Genomic DNA, 25,704 nt, shown 5'->3' with positions numbered 1-25,704 from the left:
CGCTTAAAGCCTTAAACAACATTCTCTTGTAAAGATTGCTCAAGGCTTGAAACCCTGTACACTAGGCTCTTGTGATGCCTAAAACCCTAGCAACAAACTCCTTCAAAGAAGAAAGCCACTTTCTCTGGTCAGTTTTTTCTAAAAGTGTTGCTCAGGATAATCTAGTTCTAGAAGTATTTCTATCCCATTAAGCTTGTCATTTGGCTAGTGTCCAGTGATTAAAGGGATAAAAACGTGCTTGGGGTGAGGTAGTCCAAAGCGAGTCTTGCAAGGCTAGGACCATTCATTGCCCACGCCTTCTTTTTTGAGGTCAGTCTTAGCCGTCTTGCAGGGAATTGGTTGCAGGTGTGTAATCCGTGCCCCTACCTTTCACCCTTAGTGAGGGGCAATGTGATCTATGCTAAGTGTCGCCAAGCTAAGAGCAGGGCGGATATAAAAACGTGTGTGATTAAAGAGATATGAATATAAATTAAATTACTTACTGTAAGTAATTTAGGCATTGTTTTTCTTTCTAGATTTTGAGTTTTATGCTCTGGCTATTGTGGGATTGCTGTTGATTTAGTGTTTGATTTATTTATGCTAACAAATCTTGAGTTACTTTCATTTTTCATAATCTTATAGCAAGAAATGAAATTTCTTGATTTTTGTGCTTTTATTTTCGGGTTCTGGGTTTTAAAGCACTTGCCTTTTTGTTGCATTTTTCTTTGCTTATTTAAGATTTTGTTTTGTTGGTATTTGTAGCGACTGAATTTTGGTTTGTTTTGAAACAGGGACTCTTTGTGGTGATTATGGCTTGTATTCAGCACAGCAGAAATGCTCTACGGCGAATTATTGCTAAAGAAACCAACTTGAAGAGCTCTGATGGTGCTATACATCCATTGTTATATGCTTGTCAAGGCGTTAGATATAAGAAGTTAGAAGTTATTCTTACAACAGTAAGTAGGAAATATTTCATTTTTGGGTTTCTTATCAGGTTATGTGTCGGTTCAGATATTAATGTTGATGCTGGATTTTGATTTGCACTTGCAGAGCATAGAGAAGCTTGGGAAAGCTGGTCAGACAGTTAAGGTTGCGCCGGGGCATTTCCGCAACCATCTGATGCCCAAATTACTTGCTGTCCCTAATATCGAAAAGTTTGCGCATCTTATCAGGGAGCAACGCAAGGTTTTGCTCAAATTTCTTACATTTATTTTGAGTGTGTTTGGTATTGTGGTAGTTGTTGTGATTGTAGTTTTTAAAAAATTATTTTATAAAATGTGTTTTTGGATGATGTTGATTTGATATTTATGTATGTTTGGTTAAAACTGTGGTTGAAATTGAGGTTTGAATAAAAAGTAGTTTAATGTATTTGGTTAATAATGCTTTTGAAATTGAGGTTATAAAATAATTTTAAAAAAATATATTAATAATGATGGTTTTTAATTTAAATATTGTAGATTTTAACTATTAGTTATTATATCATGAAATAAATAATATTTTATAGAAAATATTTTTTATTATTTCATTAAACTATCTACAATTTCATCACTTATGAAATATATTTGACACAATTAAAAAAATTAAACATAATTTTTATTTTTTATTTTACTGGATCGGACTCGGTTCAATGCATGTTGAGTTTTGGACCAAACCCGGTCCGGCCAGAACAGTGTAGCATGCACAGTGCATGAAAAGCAGGAATTCGTTGCTTTTCTTTATCTGTGTTTTGGATGCAAAAATAATGTGGGATCCATGAATAATAAATCATGTTTTTTACATAACCAAACGGCTGAAAACTGTGGTATAATTAAAACGCAATCGCAGCCGCAGCCTTGTAAACAAACGGACTTTTTATCTAGTTCCATGTGTTTGTTAGTGTTTTTTTATGCGGTGAAAGTAGCTGGTCTTTAATCTTGATTTTTGTTCAGCATGTATTTTTGACCTGCATTATGTTGTTAAGTTGCCAATTGAAGTTTAGCATCCACCCGTCCCTTTGGTTTTGTTTGAGAAACGTCAAGTGATTGGTGTTAAGTTTGTGATGTGTTGTGGATCAGATTTACCAACCCGAGGAAGAAGAGGAGGTGAAAGTAGTTAAAGAGACAATGGAAGATAAGATGAAAGAATACGAAACAGCAGCAAAACGCTTAGTAAAAGCCCGGCTGGTTAGTAGTTTATCTTTTGAAAAGTGTATTGAGAATATGAAACATTTTAAATAACAAGTTGGCTTCCTCTTACCGAGGTATCTGACCTGTTTTTCATGATTGTAGGCTTTTAGGGTAGGGATCAATACTGCAAAATTCCGTGCCCGTGAATCAAAAGATGACCCAATAGAAATTCTTTTACCAGTGACAAAGGATGATATTTTAAGAGAGGTATATCAGTTTCTCTTCAGAATGCTGTGATGTAAGATGTTTTGTCTCTATCCATGAAAAATAACGTAGGTGGATATTGATGCATGAGCAAGTTCTGGCAACATATCTTTAACAAAACCATCTATAAAACCCAGTTTGGCAATTCTCTTTTAGACACTGCGATCTATGATATAGGTTCTGTTTTATACATACTATAATTCCGTAATTTGTAGTTAGGTGCAGCATACTTGGTATGCTAAAAAGATAGTTTTTGACTGACTGGTGTGATGTGTGCTAACATGGTTTCTGTACATCTCAGGTGACAAGGCAATTCAATGTGCAGATTGAACCTGACAACGTGCATCTTCCGTCACCTTTGACTGCTCTTGGAGAGTTTGAGGTGCCACTACGCTTCCCAAAGTCTATTCCGTTGCCAGAGGGAAAGGTTAAATGGACACTTCAGGTCAAGATTCGGGGTAAATAAATATGACCTCATCATCAAATTCTTGATGAACGTTTAGAAAATGCTATCGAGGGCTATTGTAGAATTCTTGTGACGAGCTTGATGCTTCAACCCAGCACATCTTGAATCCTGCGATGTCCCATATACTTCTTCAATAATCAATCCTTATAGAAGTTATTGTGGGATGAATTTTGATTGTAGCTCCTTTTGACATGCACAAATTAATTTGGATAAAAGAAGCAATATCGGACATCAATGCAGAGTCCTGAGCCCACGAAAATATTGATCACACACAACACAGTTGTACAGATCTTGTTCCCCTCGGTTTCATGAAAGAATCAGTTGGTTTTCGAGATATTGCCACTTTTTTCGCCTGGGTAATTCTATGTAGGTTTTGTCGAGAAAAAAATTACAACTAGCACAATTATAAAATGGAGTTGAGATTGGTAACATGCACCCATCACACTTTAGATCATCATCAATCTTGTCATTAAGGATTAGGTTGATGATGATCTAAAGTGTGATGGGTGCATGTTACCAATCTCAACTTCATTTTATAGTTATGCCAGTTGTAATTTTTTTCTTGACAAAACCTGCATAAAATTACCTAGGCGAAAAAAGTGGTAACATCACGAAAACTAACTGATTCTTTTATGGAACCGAGGGGAACATAATTTGTACAACTGTGTTGTGTGTGATCAATATTCATTGTGTGCACAAAAGAAACTATTATTTGTAGAAAGAATTAATAAATTATGGAATCCAATGGAGCTAAGTTTTGTATGCATTGAGTTACAATTATTATAAACCCAACATGATTTAGGACTCAGCTAACCTAGGTAAACTTTTTAAAAAATATAATTTGATTTGATTTTGTTGGTTCTAATGAGTCAATACTGTCTGACTTAATTAAAATCTAATTTTATATCTTTTTTTAAAAAATCTAAAATAATTATATTTTTTACGGATTAATCTTTTTAATCATAACTAGACTGAATTTAATAAATGGGAGAAGTTGTCTTTTCCATTTATGTAATCACGTAAATGAACACTGTATTTAGTACTCCAGCTTTCAACAATCTAACTAGAGACAATGTATGAAGCTTTGTTTTGTAGGATACATTCATGAACATATGTACGAAAGTTTTCGACCTCGGAGAATATGATGTTGCTACCAAACCGTTTGAGGACTTGTTTTATATCCTACAATTTTCCTTTGACATTAGCATGGAGCTTCCTAGACTCAATATCTTTTCTAGCGATCCTTGCGATAATCATCTAGACAAAAAGAATGAGGCTGAAACACGGTTTAAAAACCTTGTTTGAGACAATGGCATTCCAAATATTTACACACAACAATGCAATGTAAAGGCCGATCCATGAAATTTCTTATAGAATCTCACTAAGAATTGCAAATAATCAAGATACAAACCTTGGATTTTCATGAATAATGTAATTTTTTTATGGAGAATTCCTCGAATATATATAATATTCCCTTATGAATTTCATCCGGTCAACTTTAGAAAAATTCTCATGGCAATGGATAGCTAGCCATTGGAAGGAAGAAAACTTTACAAAAATCAAATCTAATATAAATGTCAAATTGGATATTGAGAGTGATTCATTTCTTGGTCTTTCTACTTTTAACCTATGTGAAAAATGCCCATATCAAGAAAGAAATTATGGTAATTTAGATATGCGGTCATTCAAAGGATTAGATGATTTTTTAATATATAATTTATATTATTTTTTAATATATATTTTTAAATAATATTTTTTTGGATTTGAAACATATTATTTTATACTTAATTTTATTAAATAGAATGAAAATAATGAGATTTGTATTCTAATATTATATTAAAAAATTATCTCAACTCAAAAATTTAAACTTCAAATTATTAAATAAAATTTTAATTTAATATTTATATTATTTTTTAATAGATTCATTTTTTTGGTGATGTTACCCCTCGTATTAATATAAATCTCTCATGAAGAATTATATAATAATAACACCATTTCCATATAGATATGATAGGTATTGGCTAGCCAAGCAATGAAGTTATAATTGGATTGGTCATCATTAGGCACTTTTCAACTGCTGATCAATCGGCAAATCCACAGCTCAAACTTGTAAACCAGTAACAATGTAACCATGTTAAGCTTATCTCTTAAGCTTCCATTTGCTGGAAACTCTCTTGTAAGGAGTAGCAAAAGCTAGCCAACTTCATTATTTATTAATTATTACAATATTATAAGATGAGAAACACGCAGAGAAGTTCAGACATAAAGCACTAGTGCCAGCAACGTAAAACCATAACTTAATTAGTCCCACAATCGTGGGCAGCTAGCTAGCTAGGTGCTCGTACATACAATAATAGCTAGCTAGCTAGCATATTATCTACTACATAAAGATAGTTTTGAAATGCAATATTATATCTCCTGACTGATCATGCATGAACAAAACCTCCAGAGGATACATAATATATAGATAATGGCTCAAGAGAATTCAAGGGTTCTTGTAGCCACCAACACCAGGTCTCCCCCTCGGGTCATGTCTACGGTTTGGTCCAGTCTCGCCATAATCCAGCTCGTCCAGCAAAAGCTTCCTTGTATTCACTTGGATGCCGCCATCCTTTACAAAGACACAATATATATAAAACAATATATGTATATATCAATGCAATTATTCGTGCAATTATTCCAGCGGTGTCGCAATATAGGAAATATATATGAGATAAACAGAAAGCTTTTAGGCTACCTGGTGAAGTGAGGGATACGAGTTCATTCCTTCATCGAAGCCCTCAACCAAACCTACAAATTATGTGAAATAAAACACTCTTTGGTAAGCTAATTTATGATCATAAGTTGGGAATGAATTTAAGCTAATGTTGAGAAATTAAATACGAACCTGAAGACAAGGGAGCAAGGAGTAAAAGGGAAACCAGAAGAAAAGTCTTGATCATCCCAAGAGAAAGAGCCATGGCTAAATCTCAGTGTTCTTGTTAGGATAATGGCTATGGCCTTAGCAAGAGAGGAAGGGGAAGGGGAGGGAAGACTGCCTTTTATGGTTGGTGGTAGAGAGTGCCATTAAGAGCTATGGTGATGCAGTTCTCCCACCCAATAGCTACAGCATGATGATGAAATGCATTAACTTTTAGCCAACAGTTTCAAAGTCAACTACACTGTTTTTATGCAGCATCAAACAAGCACAGGTAATTCTATGCATGTGTGGAAAAAAGCTAGAACAACCTTTTGCATGGCTCCAACTATGTTAGCCATTTTCAGCTTACCTAATGCCATCATATTGGCCTTTACTTTCACTTGAAACGATATTGTCCAAGTAGTTTTATAACATTTATTTAGGGGTCTTATATTCGGAATAGGACTCCCACTATAATGTAGTCTAACATTCAACGAAAGTTTTGTTAGAAAAAAATATTATTTTATTTAATGATAAAAGATATTAATTTTTAGTTGGTTTTTTTTTCTTCAAGTATAAAAATGTCAAACTGTGTTTAATAAAAAACTTAAATTTCTTTCTATATAAAATTATTCTTTATATATTTTTGGATTGATTTGATATAAAAATAATTTTTTATATATTTTTTATTTTTTTTAAAATAATAATAAAAAAAAAAAAAAACAACAGCACCACCCCTGAAACTCTAATTTGCCTTGTTATTATAAAACCAATTTTACCGCAAGAACATATTAATACTTATTGTCAACTTTTAGAGTTTTAAAACAAGATTATATAAATATCTTGCTATAATCTTCTTTTATAAAGTAGAACCCATTTATGATAGTTAAAGAGAAAAACATATAATTAAGTTGCTTGAGTGTTAGGGTAAATTTAGTGATTTTATTAAATGTAATCAAACATATTAAATGATCTCTATTTCGCATATAAAATTAAGATTAATTAGGAAATTTAACAAAGTTCCCTGATTTTTTTTTCTCTCTCGAAACAATAGGTTTGAGGATGACGGAGTCTAATTAATATCTACCATCGATGTCACTGGAAAATCCAGTGGGAAGCATAATGGAATGGATTAATTGTCAACCTTCTTCTTGTGCACTAACTATTTCATAGTGGGTACTGTTCTTTCTCCATCCATCTCCAACATCTTTCTTTTTCCGTGGTACCAAACAACATTTGAATGTGCAATCCTTTTGATCCTCATATTTTATCCCTCATGACCCTTTGAAAGTTTTTATATGTGTGTGTGTGTGGGGGGGGGGGGGGGGGGTCTTGTTACCTAGCTGGGTTTAAAAAAAAATTTAATTTGAAGCTAATTCAGGTTAACTTGGTATATAAACTTGGAAACAATATTATTTTGATCAATTTGTATATATTAATTTATTAAATTTATAATTTCAGGATTTAATAACATTGAATTGAATCAACAATGCTTTTGATCCACGTATTTCGTCTTTCATGGCATTTTGAAAGTAAAAAAAAAAACAAAAAGTAGTGGCCTACAGATGAAATCAAATAGAAAGCATATTGAGAAGTTGGTGTTTTTTAGTAGTGGGGCGAGGAGCACTACTAGCAAAAGAGGGGGGGACAACACAACCCTAGGAACTCTCAACAAGAGTACTAGTCTAGTTATTATTAATCATCACTAATTAAGACCAAAAAGCTCAATTAATCATCCCTCGGGAGACCATATGGTGTTTATAAGGTTGGTAATTGACTCATAAACTTGCTTAAAACTCTATTTTTGGAAGGAGTTTTAGCTTGTCGGGCACCAAAATTATTGCTCTTATTTTTTCATTTCAATTACTATAGTGTTCGCTAACGATGTTTTAAACTCCAGCACAATTAATACTTGCTCTAGAAATCACTATAACTATGTTTTTACTCCACAGGAAAGATGGACACGAGAAGGTGAGAAAAATTAGAGAAATTAAAAAAAAAATGAGCCTTGATGAAAGTAAGCATCGATTCTATTGATCACTATTAATTAAACTATTTAATTTGAATTTAATAATATTTTTCTAGATTTTTTAAAGGGATTATTCAATGGTGGAGAAGAACCAAATTAATTCAATGGGGATCATTGATGAGAAATAATGGACATTTTTAAAGGAACTTTGCAACTATTTTAAGTTAGGGAAAGGTCATCTCTCCTCCGACCCCTACAAGAACCATAATGTAAGTACACTATTGTGAGGATTAGTTGCTCGTTTTATGTGTCAATGCTCTCATCATTGCTAAATATAATCAATTTCATATTTTTATCAATTTCAAGATGTAGATTTTAATATTTGTGATGTGTAAAAGTACACCCTCAAGTATTAAAAATACAAGATGTAAATAAATACGATGCTAAAATTTAGATTTTATAACAGTTAGGATTTAACCTAATAAAATAGAGACTTTCTCATAAAGAAAGATCTGCCTTGAGCCTTAGAAAATACCAACGAATAGAAACATGACTTAAAAAAAACGATCAAAACAACAATGCAGCTTATCTTAGATAAGGTGCACTGAGAATGATGCGTTTTCCCCTTACATAACTAATCTCTTACCCAGACTCTCACAGACCATAGGTTCCTATAGAACATAATATTAGGTGGTGACTCCTAAACATTAATCATAATTTTATGATTAAATCCAAAAATCCTTCCCAACACACAGCACCTCATGCAGCAGGCATGATAAAAAGCTTCCGATGTCGCCAGACGACGTCGCGCCGGCGCTCGCCTCGTGACACTCACTAAGAATTGCAAATAATTAAGATACAAACCTTGGATTTTCCTAGCTAGGGATATTGTGATTAAAAAGAGTCAAAATCTTTTGCTGGAAACAGTTGCTTTAAAGCATCCTACAATGATCTTCTCTTCTTGGATAGAAAATCTATCATTTTCAAATGGTTTTAGTGATGAAGTGGGTGTAAAGTATGTTTTTGCAGTGGACGTTCTAAGACCATGGAAAACCCATTATAACGGAGGCACCGTATGCTTTAATGGCGGCACAGAAGACTTGGAAAGGTGCACAGGAACATGTTATTGAGGGAAGATGCTCTGAATTTACAATTCTCATGGCAATGGATAGCTAGTCATTGCAAGGAAGAAAACTTTTACAAAAAATCAAATCAGATATCAAGAGCGGTTCGTCTTCCTACTTCTAACCCATGTGACAAATGCCGAAATCAAGAAATAAATTATGTTTCCTGAGCGATGATATCATTTAAAAACTGAAGTTTTTTTTACCATGATGTAATATATAATTTATATTATTTTTTTAATATATTTTTTCAAATAGAATTTATTTAGACTTAAAACTTAAATATATTTACATTACCTTTTACTTAATTATATTAAATAAAATAAAAATGGTGAAATTTATTATAATATAAAAAATATAACTTAACTTAAAAGTTTAAATTATTAATTAAGATATAATATATTATTTGTATTATTCTATAATTTATTCAAAGTTCTTCTTGATCTCACCCCACGAATTAATATAAATCTCACATGAATAATGTAATTTTCTTTATGGAGAATACCTCGAATATAATATTGTCTTATGAATTTCTTCTGGTCAACTTAACTTTGAACTTGAAACATATTATTTTATGTTTAATTTTATTAAATAAAATAAAGATGATGAGATTTATACTCTAATATTATATTAAAAAATCATCTCAACTTAAAAATTTAAACTTTAAATTATTAAATAAAATTTTAATATATTATTTTTATTATTCTTTAATACATTCATTTCCTTCTTCGTGATCTCACCCTTGTATTAATAAAAATCTCTCATGATAATGTAATTTTTATATACGGAGAATGATCCTCGAATATAATACTGTTTTATGAATTTCTTCCAGTCAACTTTGAACAAGTACTCTCATCGAGCATTATATAATAACACCATTTCTATATACATATGATCATAGGTACTAGCTAGCTAGCCAAGCAATGAAGTTATAAGTGGATTGGTCGTCATCATGGCTCTTTTCAACTGCTGATCGATCGGCAAATCCACAGCTCAAACTTGTAAACCAGTAAAAATGCATCCAAGCATGTTAAGCTTATCTCTTAAGCTTCCATTTGCTGGAAACTCTCTTGTAAGGAGGAGCAAAAGCTAGCCAACTTCATTATTTATTATTACAATATTATAAGATGAGAAAGACGCAGAGAAGTTCATACATAAAGCACCAGTGCCAGCAACGTACGTAAAACCATAACTTAGTCCCACAATCGTGGGCAACTAGCTAGCTAGGTGCTCGTACATGCAATAATAGCTAGCTAGCTAGCATATTATCTACTACATAAAGATAGTTTTGAAATGCAATATTATATCTCCTGACTGATCATGCATGAACAAAACCTCCAGAGGATACATAATATATAGATAATGGCTCAAGAGAATTCAAGGGTTCTTGTAGCCACCAACACCAGGTCTCCCCCTCGGGTCATGTCTACGGTTAGGTCCAGTCTCGTCATAATCCAGCTCGTCCAGCAAAAGCTTCCTTGTATTCACTTGGATGCCGCCATCCTTTACAAAGACACAATATATATATAAAACAATATATGTATATATCAATGCAATTATTGGTGTAATTATTCCAGCGGTGTCGCAATATAGGAAATATATATGAGATAAACAGAAAGCTTTTAGGCTACCTGGTGAAGGGAGGGATACGAGTTCATTCCTTCATCGAAGCCCTCAACCAAACCTACAAATTATGTGAAACAAAACACTCTTTGGTAAGCTAATTTATGATAATAAGTTGGGAATGAATTTAAGCTAATGTTGAGAAATTAAATACTAACCTGAAGACAAGGGAGCAAGGAGTAAAAGGGAAACCAGAAGAAAAGTCTTGATCATCCCAAGAGAAAGAGCCATGGCTAAATCTCAGAGTTCTTGTTAAGATAATGGATATGGCCTTAGCAAGAGAGGAAGGGGAAGGGGAGGGAAGACTGCCTTTTATGGTTGGTGGTAGAGAGTGCCATGAAGAGCTATGGTGATGCAGTTCTCCCACCCAATAGCTACAGCATGATGATGAAATGCATTAACTTTTAGCCAACAGTTTCAAAGTCAACTACACTGTTTTTATGCAGCATCAAACAAGCACAGGTAATTGTACGCATGTGTGGAAAAAAGCTAGAACAACTTTTGCATGGCTTTAAAAAAATATATATTATTTAATATGTATTTTAAAAAAATTATCTTTAAAAATTAACTGTTATCATACTTTTAAATACCTACTGAAAATCTAATTTGTTTTTGTCTTTTGACAAGAAACGTGTACTACTTATCAAACAAACCTTTCTATATAAAACTAATTTTATCATTATTAGGCAAGATTATATTAATTAATACTTATCAACTTTTATACTTTTAAACTAGATTGTATAAATATCTTGCTATAATCTTTTCGCATATAAAATTAAGAATAATTAGAAAATTTAACAAAGTGCCCTGATTTTTTTCTCTCTCGAAACAATAGGTTAGAGGATGACGGAGTCTAATTAATATCTACCATCGATCTCACTGGAAAATCCAGTGGGAAGCATAATGGAATGGATTAATTGTCAACCTTCTTCTTGTGCACTAACTATTTCGTAGTGGGTACTGTTCTTTCTCCAACATCTTTCTTTTTCCGTGGTACCAAACAACATTTGAATGTGCAAACCTTTTGATCCTCATGTTTCGTCTGTCATGACCCTTTGAAAGTTTATATATATATATATATATATATATATATATATATATATATATGGAGACAAATAAGGCAAGGAACTTGATAGTTTTGATACCTAATTGAGGTTGAGTTTTAGAAAAATTTAATTTGAAGCTAATTCAAGTTAACTTGGTATATTATTGTTACCAATAAAAAAAAGCGTTGAAATAATATTATTTTGATGAATCAGTACTTACTATTTCAAGATTTAATAACGTTGATTTGAATCAACAATGCTTTTGATCCACATATTACGTCTTTCATGGCATTTTGAAAGTCATAAAAACAAAAAGTAGTGGCCTACAGATGAAATCAAATAGAAAGCATATTGAGAAGTTGGTTTTTTTAGTAGTGGGGCGAAGAGCACTACTAGCAAGAGAGGAAGAGAGGGGGGGACAGCACAACCCTTTGAACTCCCAGCAAGAGTACTAGTCTAGTTATTATTAATCATCACTAATTAAGACCAAAAAGCTCAATTAATCATCCCTCGGGAGACCATTTGGTGTTTATAAGGTTGGTAATTGACTCATAAACTTCCTTAAAACTCTATTTTTGGAAGGAGTTTTAGCTTGTCGGACAGCAAAATTGTTGCTCTTATTATTTCATTTCAATTACTATAGTTTTCGCTAACGATGTTTTAAACTCCAGCACAATTAATAATTGCTCTAGAAATCACTATAACTTTGTTTTTACTCCACAGGAAAGATGGACACAAGAAGGTGAGAAAAATTAGAGAAATAAAAAAAAAAAAATGAGCCTTGATGAAAGTAAGCATCGATTCTATTGATCACTATTAATTAAACTATTTAATTTGAATTTAATAATATTTTTCTAGATTTTTTAAAGGGATTATTCAGTGGTGGAGAAGAACCAAATTTAAGGGGGATCATTGATGAGAAATAATGGACATTTTTAAAGGAAGTTTGCAACTATTTTTAAGTTAGGGAAAGGTGATCATATCCTCTCCTCCGACCCCTACAAGAACCATATTGTAAGCACACTATTGTGAGGATTAGTTGCTCGTTTTATGTGTCCATGCTCTCATCATTAATGTAAGTTTTAAACCAGTTTTTAATTTGGTTTGATTATGAATATATATATATATATATATATATATATATATATATATATAATTGATTTGGTTGGTTTTTTAAATAATAAACTATACCGAGCTGAATTTTTGGTAAATATTATGTCATTTTTAGAAAGTATTATTGTTTTTTTATATTTCTAAAAAAATATGAATTTATAAAAATGAAAAAAATAAAAAATACAACCCCTAGTGTAATCATAAAAGTAGTTCACATTCATAATTGAAATACTTTTTTTTTAAAAAAAATCTAATAAAAGATAGAAACTACAGTTCTCCATTAGATGGAAGCAACTGAGCATGACGCATAGCATATGCTAATACTAGCTAGTAAACTTTGAATTAGATGGATTTAAGTTAGTTCTCCATTAGATTGAGGCAGCGAAGCATGACGCATGGCATATGCTATACTTGTGAAATAAAAACAATAGTTTGTTAATTTTATCAAATCTAAATTCTGAAATTCAAGCAGAAATATCATAAAAATCAAGACAAGATTAGCTAATTCAAATTGTGGCGAATATATATACCATGTGATTGACCAAGAGCCATGAAAACAATGCATGATGGTCCATTGTGGTAGATTCTATTCATTTTGGATGCTTACCCTTTATTTTTCTTTCTTATACAAATTAATTGAGTAATTAATTTTTTTATTTTTATAGAGTTATTAAATACAGCATTGGCCATAACATAGCATAAGACTGAGTTACGGGCTTAACAAATTAACTTAAATTGATTCTGATCAATTCAAAATGCTATTGTTTTAAAATTTTATTTTACTTAAAAAAAAAACGATGTTGTTTTAAAAAAAATTAAAATAATCAAATCAAGTTTGATTGGATCAATTCTTATTCTAATTTAATTTAAAACCAGGTTTAAGTTAAGTTTTGTATAAATAAATCATTGAATTGATATTTCAGAATAAATAGGGTATGATAAAAAGAGTTGTGGTAAATAGTATTTGTAGTGTTGGATATTGTAGTAATAATTATTTTTTAAAATATTTTTTTATTTTAAAAATTCATTAAAAAAGCGAAACCTGCCATTCCTATTATAATTTAAAGATAAGATACTGTAGCTACCATGGAGGAGGAGCAGAAAAAGAGAAGAAAAATGTGTAAACCCAATCATATTCGTTGCATTGATAGATATTATTGGTGGCAGAATAGTGAATAAGAGGTCATTGCCACCTTCTCTGAACTACCTTTAAAGTAAAACCTGCCGTTCTTAGTGGGTGTTTCTGTAGCACGGGAGATCCATCTATTTTATTATTTCTACTTTCAAAGGTGTACATACTCAAATCAACTTTTCAATCTTTTACCAAGTTATATATATATATATATATATATATATATATATATATATAGAAATGTAGTTTGAATTATATTTTTAAAATTTAAATATTTTATTTTTATTTAAACTTTTTATATATTTTTATATTGTTTTGATGTGTTGATATTAAAAATAATTTTTTAAAAAAATATATTATTTTAATATATTTCCAAATAAAATATTACTTTAAATTATAATAACTCCTTTACTCTCAAACAGCTCATCTTTTATGTCAATTTTATTTTATATCTCAAATCATACAACAACAATAATTACAAAACAAAAACAAACAAGAAGAAGAAGAAGAAAGTAATATGCATATAAATCTCTCTAAAATAAACCTATCTCGTCGTCCGTCGTCATTGCAATCTACATTTAATTCACGTCTAAGTTAAATGTGATGTCTTCCCTATTTAACAATATAATTAAATATAATTCTAAACTCGGTTACTTGTTGTATTAACATTACTATTATATATGTTGTAACCCATTTTTGGGTCCCCCTGAAAAAAAATAAAAATAAATAGCCAAAAGAGGTTAGAAAAATAACCGGAGGCAGAAGCGCTCAGGAAACAGTCAGAAAATTGGTCAATAAATTCAAAAATACAAGGATTAAATTTTTGACAGTATATTCTTGAAGGATGAAAGCCCTATTGAGAAGGAAAATTTGAATTTTGAGGAGAAAAGCCCAAATTTGGATGTTTATGGACTTAATTGGAATTTTATGGACTTAATTGGATTTTTAGGGACTTAATTGGATTTTTATTTGAATTTATGAAGGATTTGATTGCAAGAAAAATTAATTTTTAAGTCAATTTGGGCTTTAATTTGAAGAAATTTAAGTTCTGGGGCCAAAATATATTTTTTAGGAATTTATTGGGTCAAATCAGGGGCTCAATTGCATAAATATTGAAGTTTAAGGGCCAATTAGGGATTTAATTAAGAAAATCCGAAACCAGGGACCAAATTGGAAGAGGCGCGTAAATGGAGGGGCTGCAATTTTTCGGTTCAGGGGCTTAATTGAAGAAATTGAGAGTTTATTGATCAATTAGGGGCTCAATTGCATACATCAGAGGCCAAGGACCCAAGTGAAAAAGGCGGACAACAAGAGGGGCAGGGACCGAATTTGGGGGACTGATTTGAAGTTTAACCATTTAAATGAAACGGCGCGTTTTACCCAAAACGACGCCGTTTCATATATAAAAAAAAAAAAGAGGAAGATCAGAACGGTGTCGTTTTGAACGACACTGTTCATCTTCCTCCTTCCCCCCGTTTAACAGAACAGAAGAAGAGAAAAATTTGAAAATCTTCCCGCGCCTCTCTCTCTCTCCTCGCCCCCACCACCTTTAGATATTGGCCGACCAGCCGTTACACCCCATGGTCCCCCACGGTTCTGCCCCTATAAATAGGGAAGAAAACCGAAAAGAAAAGGAGAAGAGACCCCGAGAGGAATAGAGAGAGAGAGACCCGAAGGGAGGAGAGAGAGAGAAAACCGCCTGACCCGCCGTCCGTAAGCCAAGCTGCCACCGTCTCCGCAGCCGCACTGCCAGCAAGCCATCGTCTCCGCCGTGCCAGGTACCCTTCCCTCCCCCCTGCACATTTTTTTTCTTTTTGTTTCTTAAATTTCGTCTCCTGCATGCAGAGGCGTTCTGCATGCAGGGGACGGGGGGGAAATAATCCCCCCCTGCGTTTTTTATTTCCTCTGGGCCAGATGTTGTCTGGCCCAGAACTACGTGGACCGGGCCAGAGAGATCTGGCCCCGTCCGGCGGTCTGGGCCGGGTCCGGCCCAGACCGAGGTTAATTATTTTTTGGGCCGAGGTCGGCCCGGTACCTTTTGGGCCGAGGTCGGCCCAGTACCTTTTGGGCCGAGTTCGGCCCGGTATCTGTTGGGTTGGGTCCGGCCCAGTTTAGTTTGGGCCGGCCCAGCCCTTTTAATATATAATATATTATAATTATATTATTATTATTATTATTATTATTTTATTATTATTATTATATTATATATGTGTATATATGTTATATATATAAAAAAATGTATTTATATATATAAAAAAAATATTTCGAAAAAAATCTAAAAAATATTGTTGATTTTTCTGCATATTTTTGTCAAAAAATGTTTTTAATTCTGGTTTGTATTTTATACTGTAAAGATACAAAACCAGTATTAAAATACCCGGTTTTTCGTCAAAACATCAAAAATTTTTCAAAATAAAAATGTTTTTGCTTTCAAAAAAAAAATTTTCAAAAGGCCTTAAAAAAATAGTGTTGATTTTTCCTGCATATTTTTATTAGGGTGGATTAATATTGGTTTGTATATTTATACCGTAAGAATACCAATTCAGTGTTTAAAATACCTGTTTTCAAAAAAAAATGTTTACAAAAAAAAATGTGTTTTCTTGCGTGTTGCATACGGCCAATACTCTAACATGTTTTGAATATTCCTTTTACAAAAAAATATATTGGAAGCTTCGAAAGTGTGTTTTCGCATAGATTTCTTAAACACAAATTATTTTCTTGCATTTCTGGATTTTACAACGTGTTTGTAAAATTCCAAAGGGTATTGGCCAATATTCAAAAAACTATAAAAATCTTATTTTGGGAAAAGGAATTTATTTATTATTTACCGCTAATGTTTGGATAAAGAAATCCTTAAAAGGATGAATATCCAAAATATTGTCGGGAATAATAAATCCGCACACAATTCTTGAAAGAAGCCTTGATTATAATCGAGGACATTTCAAAATTAATTTAATTTTTTTTTCCCACGATTTATGAGTCACAAACTTTTGAAATACTAAGGGAAAAATGAGCTTTCAAAGCACATGGAATCTCCTTAGATTTCTATCCAAAATCAATTGACAAGTTTAGAAAATACCTACACCATAGCAATTATAAAGCAAACCAAACACCAAGCAACTTACCTTAGGTTGGGCGTACTAGGGGTGCTAATACCTTCCCTTTACGCAACCAGTCCCTTACCTTAGAATCTCTGAAAGACCAGTTAGGGTTCCTAGTGACCAAAATACTAGGTGGCGACTCCAAAGAACCAAATCAGCAAAATAAAACAAAACGAAAGTCGCCAGTCGAATGCCGCAAAACAAATTTAAATTTTAAAAACAAAATTTTTGTTGAGTTTTTTTTTTTGGGGTGCGACAATATATATGTTATATTATGATCCATTTGTTACGATTATATATATATATATATATATATATAGAATTATGTCAAATTAAACAGATTGATAACGATATAAAACCAACGTAAATTATATTAACTATGTATAATTAATAATATATTCCGCGATGATGAATAATTTATTATAGCTTTTGTAACGTTGGCGAAGTTGTTGCTTTTGTTAAAAATATAAACTTATGGAGAAATCACAGTCAAACTTTTGGAGTCAGATTTGAGTAATGTGTCATGCTAGGCATGCAACTCTCTTTTGATCAAGTGCCCTTTTCACATTCTATGAGGCAAGTTTTAAACATATTGAAACAAGAAAAAGGTATGAAAGAGGAAATGGTGGGATTTGGAAGAAAAAAAAATTGTTAACCAACAAACACAACATATAAATTTAATGAGTGAAAAAGTGTTGTAAAATATAAACTTCAAATTCACAAAAATTTATTCTTTCTCAAGAAGTTTGTCATGTTCAAATGTTTACAAATCTTAATTAGGTTAAAAACTCTTTCTGAATTAAAAAAAAAAAAAAAAAAAAAAAAAACCCAAAGATACAAAAGGAAATAATTATAAAAATCCGAAGTAATATATGAAATCCAAGAAAAATAACAAGATTAGCCAAAACCAGGGCCCGAGGCGAGAGTTTTTATATCTTAAAAATCCGACGGTCCGTGCAACGCTAAAAGATTATTATTTCAGAAAAACAACATTAAGAAATTCTTGTAAAAATTTAAACTCAATCTAACTTTCAAATAAAAAATTATAGATTTTTTAAGCTATTATTCGACGATCACCTCCAAGCATAGTTTTAAGACCGGGTTTGGTAATGGCCCGGTTTAAGAAGATTCGAATTTCAGATTTTAACTGGGTTACCGGGTTAGCCGGGTCAAAAAAAATTTTAAAAAAATCAAAACGATATCATTTTATTAATAAAAAAAATAAAAGTTAATGGGTTTGCGGCTGGGTTTTACTAGGTCGTCGGCTCACACCAAGTTTTTTTTTTTTTTTTTCAACTCAGCCCAATTCCAGTCTTAGTTTGGCCAAGTCCCAAATCAATCCGCCGGGCCGGGTTTCAAAACTGCCCCCAAGTCCCTGCTCGTCATTTCATACATTTCGAATCCCCCGAGGCCCGAGCCATCTTTGGCCTGAGGTCATCTTTGGCCGTGAGAATTGAAGCAAGTGGAAAAGCAAGAAACGTTGATTCACTGATCTCAAGTTTTTTTGCCCAGCAAGAAATGGATCTCTATTGCATCAGCTAACGACAGAAGGATAAGAAATTTATGACTTCACTTGCATGTTTCTACTGAAAAAACAGGCTACCATCATATGGTAATATGATGTCAATTTGATTTCCTAGCTCCACCTTTATTACTCCACTTTGCACTCCAAAAGCGGAGCAGGAAGAGGTTCTCTTCTAATTTTAATTAAGCAATACTATGGTTCAACATTTTGATAGGTAAATTTTTACCGATTTAATCTAAAGACTTTTATTTTTAGATGAAGTTTTAAAATATAATTTATATTATTATTTAACATATATTTTTAAATAAAAAAAATTTTAGGCTTAAAACTTGCACAGGGTTATACTATATTATACTTAATTTTTTATCAAATAAATAAGGATGGTGAGATTCAAGCTCGTAACTGCTTAGTAATTAAAGCTCTGATATCATATCAAAAAAACCAATTCAACCTAATAATTTAAACTATTAAGTTACATTTCAATATATAATTTAAATTATTCTTTTACACATAATTGATGGATATTTTTAGAAAATGAGACTTATTACTTATCAACCGTTCAAGAAGTTCATAACTTAGAAGTATAGAAACCAGAAGAGTCTATGTTATGTCAGAACTATTAGAAGATTTTTAAAAGATATATTCAATTTAATAGCACTTTAAATAGACATTTCCAACCATATTTCTAAATACATATAAAATTCTTTTTTATATCAAATCTTAAAGTTTAAATATTAAACTATCTTAGCCCACGAGTTGACCCAATAACTGGAAGGCTCAAAACTTGACTTAATTCAAGTTTTATTTTGAATCATTTTTATATTAATTCCGTCAAATTTTAGTGTCATATTGGGTTGACTAGCAACTCGTTCAACTCAATTAAACTTAATTCAAACTTAGTCTTATCAAAACTAAAAAATTAAAAAAAATATATATCATTTTGAATAAAAATGATAAAATTTAATTGACTTAAAAACTCACAAGTTAATTAGATGATATACACACTAAACTAAATTAAACACAAACTAATATCAAAACTATATTTTAAACAGAATAAATTCATACTTTGTATGTTTTTTGGTATTATGATATAAGGTGTTTTTTAAAAATATTTTTCACTTTGAAAATACATCAAAACAATTTTTTTTATTTTTTTTTTGACATCAAAGCAACAAAATCATTAAGAAAAAATAAAAAAAATCATTAATTTAATCCTTGAAAATACTTTTTAGAAATATATTAAAATAATATTTTTATTTTAAAAAATTTATTTTTGACATATTTTTTATAAATATGATAAAAAAAATTTATTTTGAAGTAATTAAAAGAATACAAAATCACATAAAGTTAAAGGTCCCTTGATTCATTCCCCTTTATTTCTCAAAGCATAGGTGAAAAGCACCTCTTTCTTGGGTTCCTTCCCACTTCCCAATGGCTTTGTACTGTCTCTATCGAACCAATTGATTTTGTAAGGCTGAAAACCATTTCACTTCTCCATGGCTTTTGTCCTGTCTCTATCAAATCAACCACTTTTTATACAAAAAAGAAAATGACAATAATAATCAATTCATTTTTTAAAATAATAACAAGAAAAAAAAAATTGTTCTTTTCAGGTTTTTCAATTTTTTACACCACAATTACTTGAATGCTTTTAAAAAATAATATTTATTAGCTTTGGATTAAGGATACTTCGGTTATTTTATTTTTGTAATTCTCATGTAGGATGTCTTTTAATATTTATAAAATATTATTTAAATTAAAAGGTTGTAGGTGCATGTCTAGTACGACATTTGATGCAACGCCAAATCAGATATGAACGCCACCACTAATGATTTTCAAAAGTATTTTTTTATTAAATTTTTTTTTTAATTTTTTACATAACATATCATAACTATTAAAAAATCTAAATAATATATTAATTTAACATTTTTGTCAAACAAAGGACAATTTAAAAAACACTATAAAAAATAAAAAATGCAAGCTGCATCACAGTCGGTAAATTCCCAAATTATATGATCTCTCTTAATTCATTTTTTTGTTTAATCAATCATATTAAAAAAAGCTCTAGATAAATTCATGATCAAAATTAGGGCAGTCAAGAAAATCATGTTAGAAAGTAAAATCTGCCTTGTTTATTTGATCCTGTTTAAAACAAGCACATTCAAGATTAAAATTGAGATTTTAATTGTTAATATTGGATTCAAATCTCACTTTTGAAAGGAGAGCAGACATTTCCCTTCTATATTATAACCAGAAGAGAATTCTCCTAACGAACTCAAAAAAAAAAAATACACCATTTCATGCCGAAAACATTAAAAAAGAGGAATAAAAGGAAACTACTATTGAAATTTCTAGAGCCAGTTTCAAAAAGCTTCCAGAAATCCCATAGTGTTTGCTTCACAGACGAAGCAAACAGCAAAATACAACCGTAATGCCTCTCACATTCAATCCTTACAATGTCACCACAGTTCATGACATGTTACCAAAATACTACACATCCTGTAGAAAGATGGAAACCTATATTTGTGAAGAAAAAGGAAAAAAGAGGGCAGAAGAGTATATGATTTAATGAATGCAACTATGCAAAATGTATACAACATTTGACTTGAGACCTATGAAGACAATAAAAGACAAAAGAATAATGCAATGCAGGATTCAATACCCTCAATAATATGTTGAAGACAAGACCCCCAACCATGTATACCAAAACAGTGCAACAGTTAAAAACACAACCTGACCATGACAGACATTATGATAATCCGATACAGACATGAATAAACAAAAACAACGAGCTGCAGAAAAATCAGGACTGGTAACCGGTTCTTCTGTAGTGCAGCACCTAGGTGGTCTTCCAGTGTAACAAAACTTTGACCTGACAGAAATCCATCCCAACAACCTAAGATAGTACTTCAGAGAAGACGACCAAGGCAGTGTGTAGTCTCACAAGAAGAGGTCAACCATTTCAAGGAACAACAAACAACCAATGACTAGGTGTTGACTGTCTTGTATATACTCAGCAAATCAAAGTTTCCCCTACCATTTCCACCAATTCTATGCTCTGTACTCAATAATTTATTAGACTTTTTTGACAGACCTTCACCCACATCTTAAAAGCAATCCCACCCCCTTCTCCTCCATGACAAAATCGAGAACCCAAACTCGTGGTGCTGATGCAACAGTTAGGGACAACCTGAAGACCGGTGACTTCCATTGTCTGAAAATAGCAGACGACCGATGACCCGACACAAATGCAACCCCGGACCCCGACTCAATACACCCAAATGCATGCAGGGACTTCTAAAAGAAAAGAACATGCCAAATAGCAATAACCTCAAACAGAAATGGCACGACTGATGGCCAACTTGGCCCATTCAGCAGATTCCTTAATCATATGGTCATCAGAAGACAAACATTCATTTAAAAAGTCTTTGCTAGAAAGAGATTGCTGTATCAAAGAGCCAGCATTACTTCCCAGTGTATCTGCTAAATCTCCCAGGACTCCAATTGCAGTTTTCATAACGACCTCATCCCTGCAGACAAGTAGCTTACAGGTCATTAACCAGATAACAAACATTTTATACATAACACACGTGCATACATCCACACACAAATACATGTATGTACAAATAAGAACTATACAAAACAGAAGATAAAGAGTATATTTCAGAAGAACTCACATGTCTTTCTCCATGTACATGCTATCCAAGAACTGCAGGATGTGAGGTGCATAAGGGATCAAGAGCTGAGTTTTAGGAGAATTCTTAAACCCTTGAAGAATTCCGGAGTATGCCTCCAAAATTCCATTTCTCAAAGAATTTGTGTATTCAGTCATTTCATCGTCAGCAACAGCTGTGTGGGCAGACAACTCTGCAGCACTTTGCAGCATTGGCATGGCATACATCAAGTACTTCTCAAAATTCTCTCCTATTGCCAGGGCAATGTCGCCAAAGCTAGAGAAAATAGGAGGCTTCACAGATCTATGCAACTGGTTGCTTGATAAATCCTTGAGAAGCTGAGTCATAATACCATCACAATAAGGCAAAATTTTATCTTCCAATGCCCTGCAGATATCACCCACCACACCAACAGTCACAGCACAGACTTGGTACTCCTCAAAATTCTGAAGGCCCATTTCTAGGTACTTGTAAAACTCTGGCATGTATTTTGCAAAATCAGGACCAGTTGCATAGGCAAGGGCTCCTATGGCTAACATGGCCTCCTCATGCACAGTTGCACTTCTACAAGCAAATACCCTCAGGAAGAGCCCCATTATCTGATCTGCATATTGCATGAACACATACTTAGTTGGCTCAGAGGAGCCTAACTTCTGAATTATGACCTGTAAGCAACCGCAGAGAAGCCCTTGCAATTCACCCTGCTTCTCTCTCTCATCGGAAGAAAGCTTCTGCCCTTCAAGAGTATTGTGAAGCTCCGTCATGATGACAGGAACCAATTGCAGCACCATTGGTGCTGTTTCATCAGTCGAGCATCTCACCACCTCATTCAGTGTTTCATATGCAGCAGTCCTTAATCGGGACTCCCCAGCATCCTCTCTGTGGGTCACAGTGAGAAGTGCCTGGACAATTTCCTGGAAGTACGGAGTAAGAGGTGATGATGGGGTCACCTCTTCATAACCCTGGGCAAGGAAATAGAGGGCACCACATGCCTTCTCTGCTACATTGGCAACATCCTTCATGCTCTGGAGAAGTACCGTGACAATTTGTTGACAATTTGCTTGAGTAATTATTGGTGTATCCACAGTTGAACCATGGAGGAATTCAAAGATTCGACCAAGGGTCCAAGCAGTTGTATCCTTCACATGGTTATTTGGATCCTTTGTCAAGGCAGTCAGCATGAAGTTCAAAGCAACATTAACAAGAGGCGTTAGTTTCTCAGGGGAAGGACCTTCCAAGATTGAGCCAAATGCATAAGTAGCTGCCTCTCTATGCCTCCAATCTGGTTTTGTAATGTTATCTTCAATGAATTGCATAACAAGCTGCACAATATCATCTCCCACAGTCCTTGCAACCAAACCAAGGCATGTTCCACCAGCCATTGCAATATTCCAAGCTCCTTCATCTTGATCCTGATCCTCCTCCTGCTTTAGGAGAGTCTCCAACAACATTGGGACCAAAGCAGGGAGAGCCTGCTTAATAAAGTAAAAGCAAGGAATATCAGAATCCCCAGTGAAATCACCCCCATATTCTTCCAAGATATCTATCTCCTCGTCACATATTGAACTCCAGAATTCAATTGCTTGAAGGGCTACAGGTTCTTCATCTTCCCTCACGGCCTTTGCTGTGATGTTAAAGATATCCTGCATATAAGGAGCCAATTTCTCATAGTATGTTGATGAAATAGAGACCAGACACTCATAAGCAGCTTGTCTTATCTTCATTTCTGGGGACAAAGTTGCCTCACAGACCACTCTCATGATATAATCACGCTCCATATCATTGCTGAAGTTTGCCTGAGCAAATCCAAGTGCATTGTACAGTGCTCGGGTTGCAGCAAGCCTAACATCGTTGTTTCCTTCAGTTGCGTTCATGCCCTGTACTACTGCTGTAAGTATCTTGTTTACATGGTCTTGATCTACAACATCAGGTGAGACTTCCTCACACAAATATCCAAGAGTCTCTAAAGTAGCTTGCTTGACATGAGCAGGTAACTGATGAATATTGGATAAAAGTGATCCAATCAGCTCTGGCCACTGTCTCTGAGGCAACTCAATCCCTGCAATCTTAGCAATAACTTGAGATGCAGTTGACCGTGCATCTGGTACAGGAGAAGCAAGTGTCTTCAACAAACATGCCTTAATCTGACCCTTTGCATTGTTGTCCAGCGACAGCCATCTTTGAACAAGCTCAAGCTTTCTATGCTGTTCCTTTGCATCCAACGCATTTTTAAGAATTAAACCTGCTAATTTACGACTGTCAACAGGCTTCTCATCATTAGCTAGCTCTCCAGAGAGAGAGAGCAAAAAACTGGGCAGGTTTTGCTCCTGAAACTGTTTTAAGCTTTCTTCTGCATGCTTCCGCACATTCCCATCTATAGATTGGGCATTCAAAAGCACCTGGGTCACTTCCATTGCCATATTCTACCTGAAAGCATCAAACTTTCATTAGCCTCACACCTCCAAACTTCTAAATCTACTTAATTTGACCCAGCCAATTAGCAATTAAAAATCCATCTCAAAAAGGGATCCACACAATAACCACTCAAAATCCAACGAAAAAAAGAGAGTAAAAGCTAGCAAAATCAATAAATGCAAAAGGATCAAAACATCAAAGTAAAGTTAATACTAAAATCAGTGAATTTAATTAAAACCCAGGAATCATAATCAATCAAAATTCACTAAAAAACAGTGTAGCATAAAAAAATTTAAAATAATCAAACTCCAAAAAACCCAGATCAAAACTCCAAAATTTAATCAAAATTTCAAACAGATTCAGAAACCCCAATTGAGAAAAATAACTGATCAGATCCCGTTGATCAGATCGAGTGACAAAATCAGCACAGTAAAACCCTAATTGAGCAAATAATGAAGCGATTTAGACGGTTAATTCAGAAAAATAAACTAATTACCTGTAGAGAGTGTGAGAAAGACAGAGAGGGGAACGGCGCTTTGAAACCCTAGGAGAGAGTTTTTTAGAGAGAGAGAAGACGCGGATGTGAAGCAGGATTTGAATAGAATGGAAATCTAAATATCAATTTTACTTTTTAAAATAAAAATAAAAATAAAAGGTGTTATCCTCTGCTACAAGTCTTGATTAGTGGGTCCCAATTTCTTTGTGGGCCCAAGGATAATTAATTAAAGGGCAAACTACATCTTGGACCCTCGTTATGCTACAAATTTTGATGAGGTCCTTTGATTTGATATGTTAGTATAAGTTTTAAAAGGTATTTGGAAGTGTGGTAACAATTATTTTTTAAAATAATTTTTTTAAAAAAATATATTAAAATAATTTTTTTAAAAAATTTTAAAATATTATTTTTGATATCAGCACATTAAAACAATTTAAAAAAATTAAAAAAATATATAATTTTAAAAAAAATCAAATTTTATCAAATTTTTGGTGTAAACACAATCCTAAATGGGTGTTTTAATTATGTTAGTACTATATCACAAGAGATTAGTCCTCCCATCCAATACAATTTTTTTCCTAACTTTGTATTATACATGGAAATGCAATCATTCTTTTTCAAAATAACTCAATGTATACTTTTAATATTAAAATTATACATGATTTATTGTGCTTGTTTTAACGTTATATTTGAATCCAAAAAATAAAAAAAGTGTAGAAAAATGGATTATTTTATATTTGATTGATTTACTTGAAAATACATTATGAAAATGA

The 25,704-nt window shown here is 32.8% G+C and overlaps 2 protein-coding genes and 1 long non-coding RNA gene across 7 annotated transcripts; 1 reads left to right on the top strand and 2 right to left on the bottom strand.

Moving 5' to 3' along the window:
- The first annotated feature begins 3 nt into the window (after positions 1 to 3).
- Positions 4 to 2,982, top strand: LOC118033090 (uncharacterized). 5 transcript variants are annotated; one of them, XM_035037954.2, is made up of 6 exons: positions 4 to 127; positions 771 to 935; positions 1,030 to 1,164; positions 2,034 to 2,141; positions 2,247 to 2,351; positions 2,650 to 2,982. In XM_035037954.2, exons 2-6 carry the CDS (start codon positions 789 to 791, stop codon positions 2,812 to 2,814), a joined length of 660 nt encoding a protein of 219 aa, XP_034893845.1. In that variant the 5' UTR covers positions 4 to 127; positions 771 to 788; the 3' UTR covers positions 2,815 to 2,982. The 5 variants fall into 5 exon arrangements, with proteins under 5 accessions (XP_034893845.1, XP_034893836.1, XP_034893823.1 ...); XM_035037945.2 differs by having other exon boundaries at positions 46 to 309; XM_035037932.2 differs by having other exon boundaries at positions 46 to 345.
- Positions 2,983 to 4,997: 2,015 nt separating this feature from the next.
- Positions 4,998 to 5,857, bottom strand: LOC140954377 (uncharacterized). The gene is made up of 3 exons (XR_012167572.1): positions 5,702 to 5,857; positions 5,552 to 5,604; positions 4,998 to 5,425 (listed from the first exon to the last, which is right to left on the bottom strand). It is a non-coding gene; the product is annotated as an uncharacterized lncRNA (long non-coding RNA).
- Positions 5,858 to 20,642: 14,785 nt separating this feature from the next.
- Positions 20,643 to 25,057, bottom strand: LOC118033125 (importin subunit beta-1). Its single transcript, XM_035037986.2, has 3 exons — positions 24,932 to 25,057; positions 22,024 to 24,447; positions 20,643 to 21,876 (listed from the first exon to the last, which is right to left on the bottom strand). The coding sequence occupies exons 2-3, from the start codon at positions 24,438 to 24,440 to the stop codon at positions 21,678 to 21,680; spliced, it is 2,616 nt and encodes an 871-aa protein (XP_034893877.1). The 5' UTR covers positions 24,441 to 24,447; positions 24,932 to 25,057; the 3' UTR covers positions 20,643 to 21,677.
- Positions 25,058 to 25,704: the final 647 nt, after the last annotated feature.

Source organism: Populus alba, chromosome 12 (assembly GCF_005239225.2).
Source record: "Populus alba chromosome 12, ASM523922v2, whole genome shotgun sequence".
In the NCBI taxonomy this organism is placed as follows: Eukaryota; Viridiplantae; Streptophyta; class Magnoliopsida; order Malpighiales; family Salicaceae; genus Populus; species Populus alba.
Note: the sequence above shows the minus strand (reverse complement) of the source record. Positions and strands in the feature narration are given on the sequence as shown.

Bases quoted from the DNA above. Each gene is read 5' to 3' on its own strand.
- LOC118033090 (XM_035037954.2), top strand. From the start codon at position 789: ATGGCTTGTATTCAGCACAGCAGAAATGCTCTACGGCGAATTATTGCT. The intron at 936-1,029 runs GTAAGTAGGAAA...TTGCACTTGCAG, and splicing joins TAGAAGTTATTCTTACAACA to AGCATAGAGAAGCTTGGGAA. The intron at 1,165-2,033 runs GTTTTGCTCAAA...GTTGTGGATCAG, and splicing joins TTATCAGGGAGCAACGCAAG to ATTTACCAACCCGAGGAAGA.
- LOC118033125 (XM_035037986.2), bottom strand. From the start codon at position 24,440: ATGGCAATGGAAGTGACCCAGGTGCTTTTGAATGCCCAATCTATAGAT. The intron at 21,877-22,023 runs GTGAGTTCTTCT...ACTTGTCTGCAG, and splicing joins ATGTACATGGAGAAAGACAT to GGATGAGGTCGTTATGAAAA.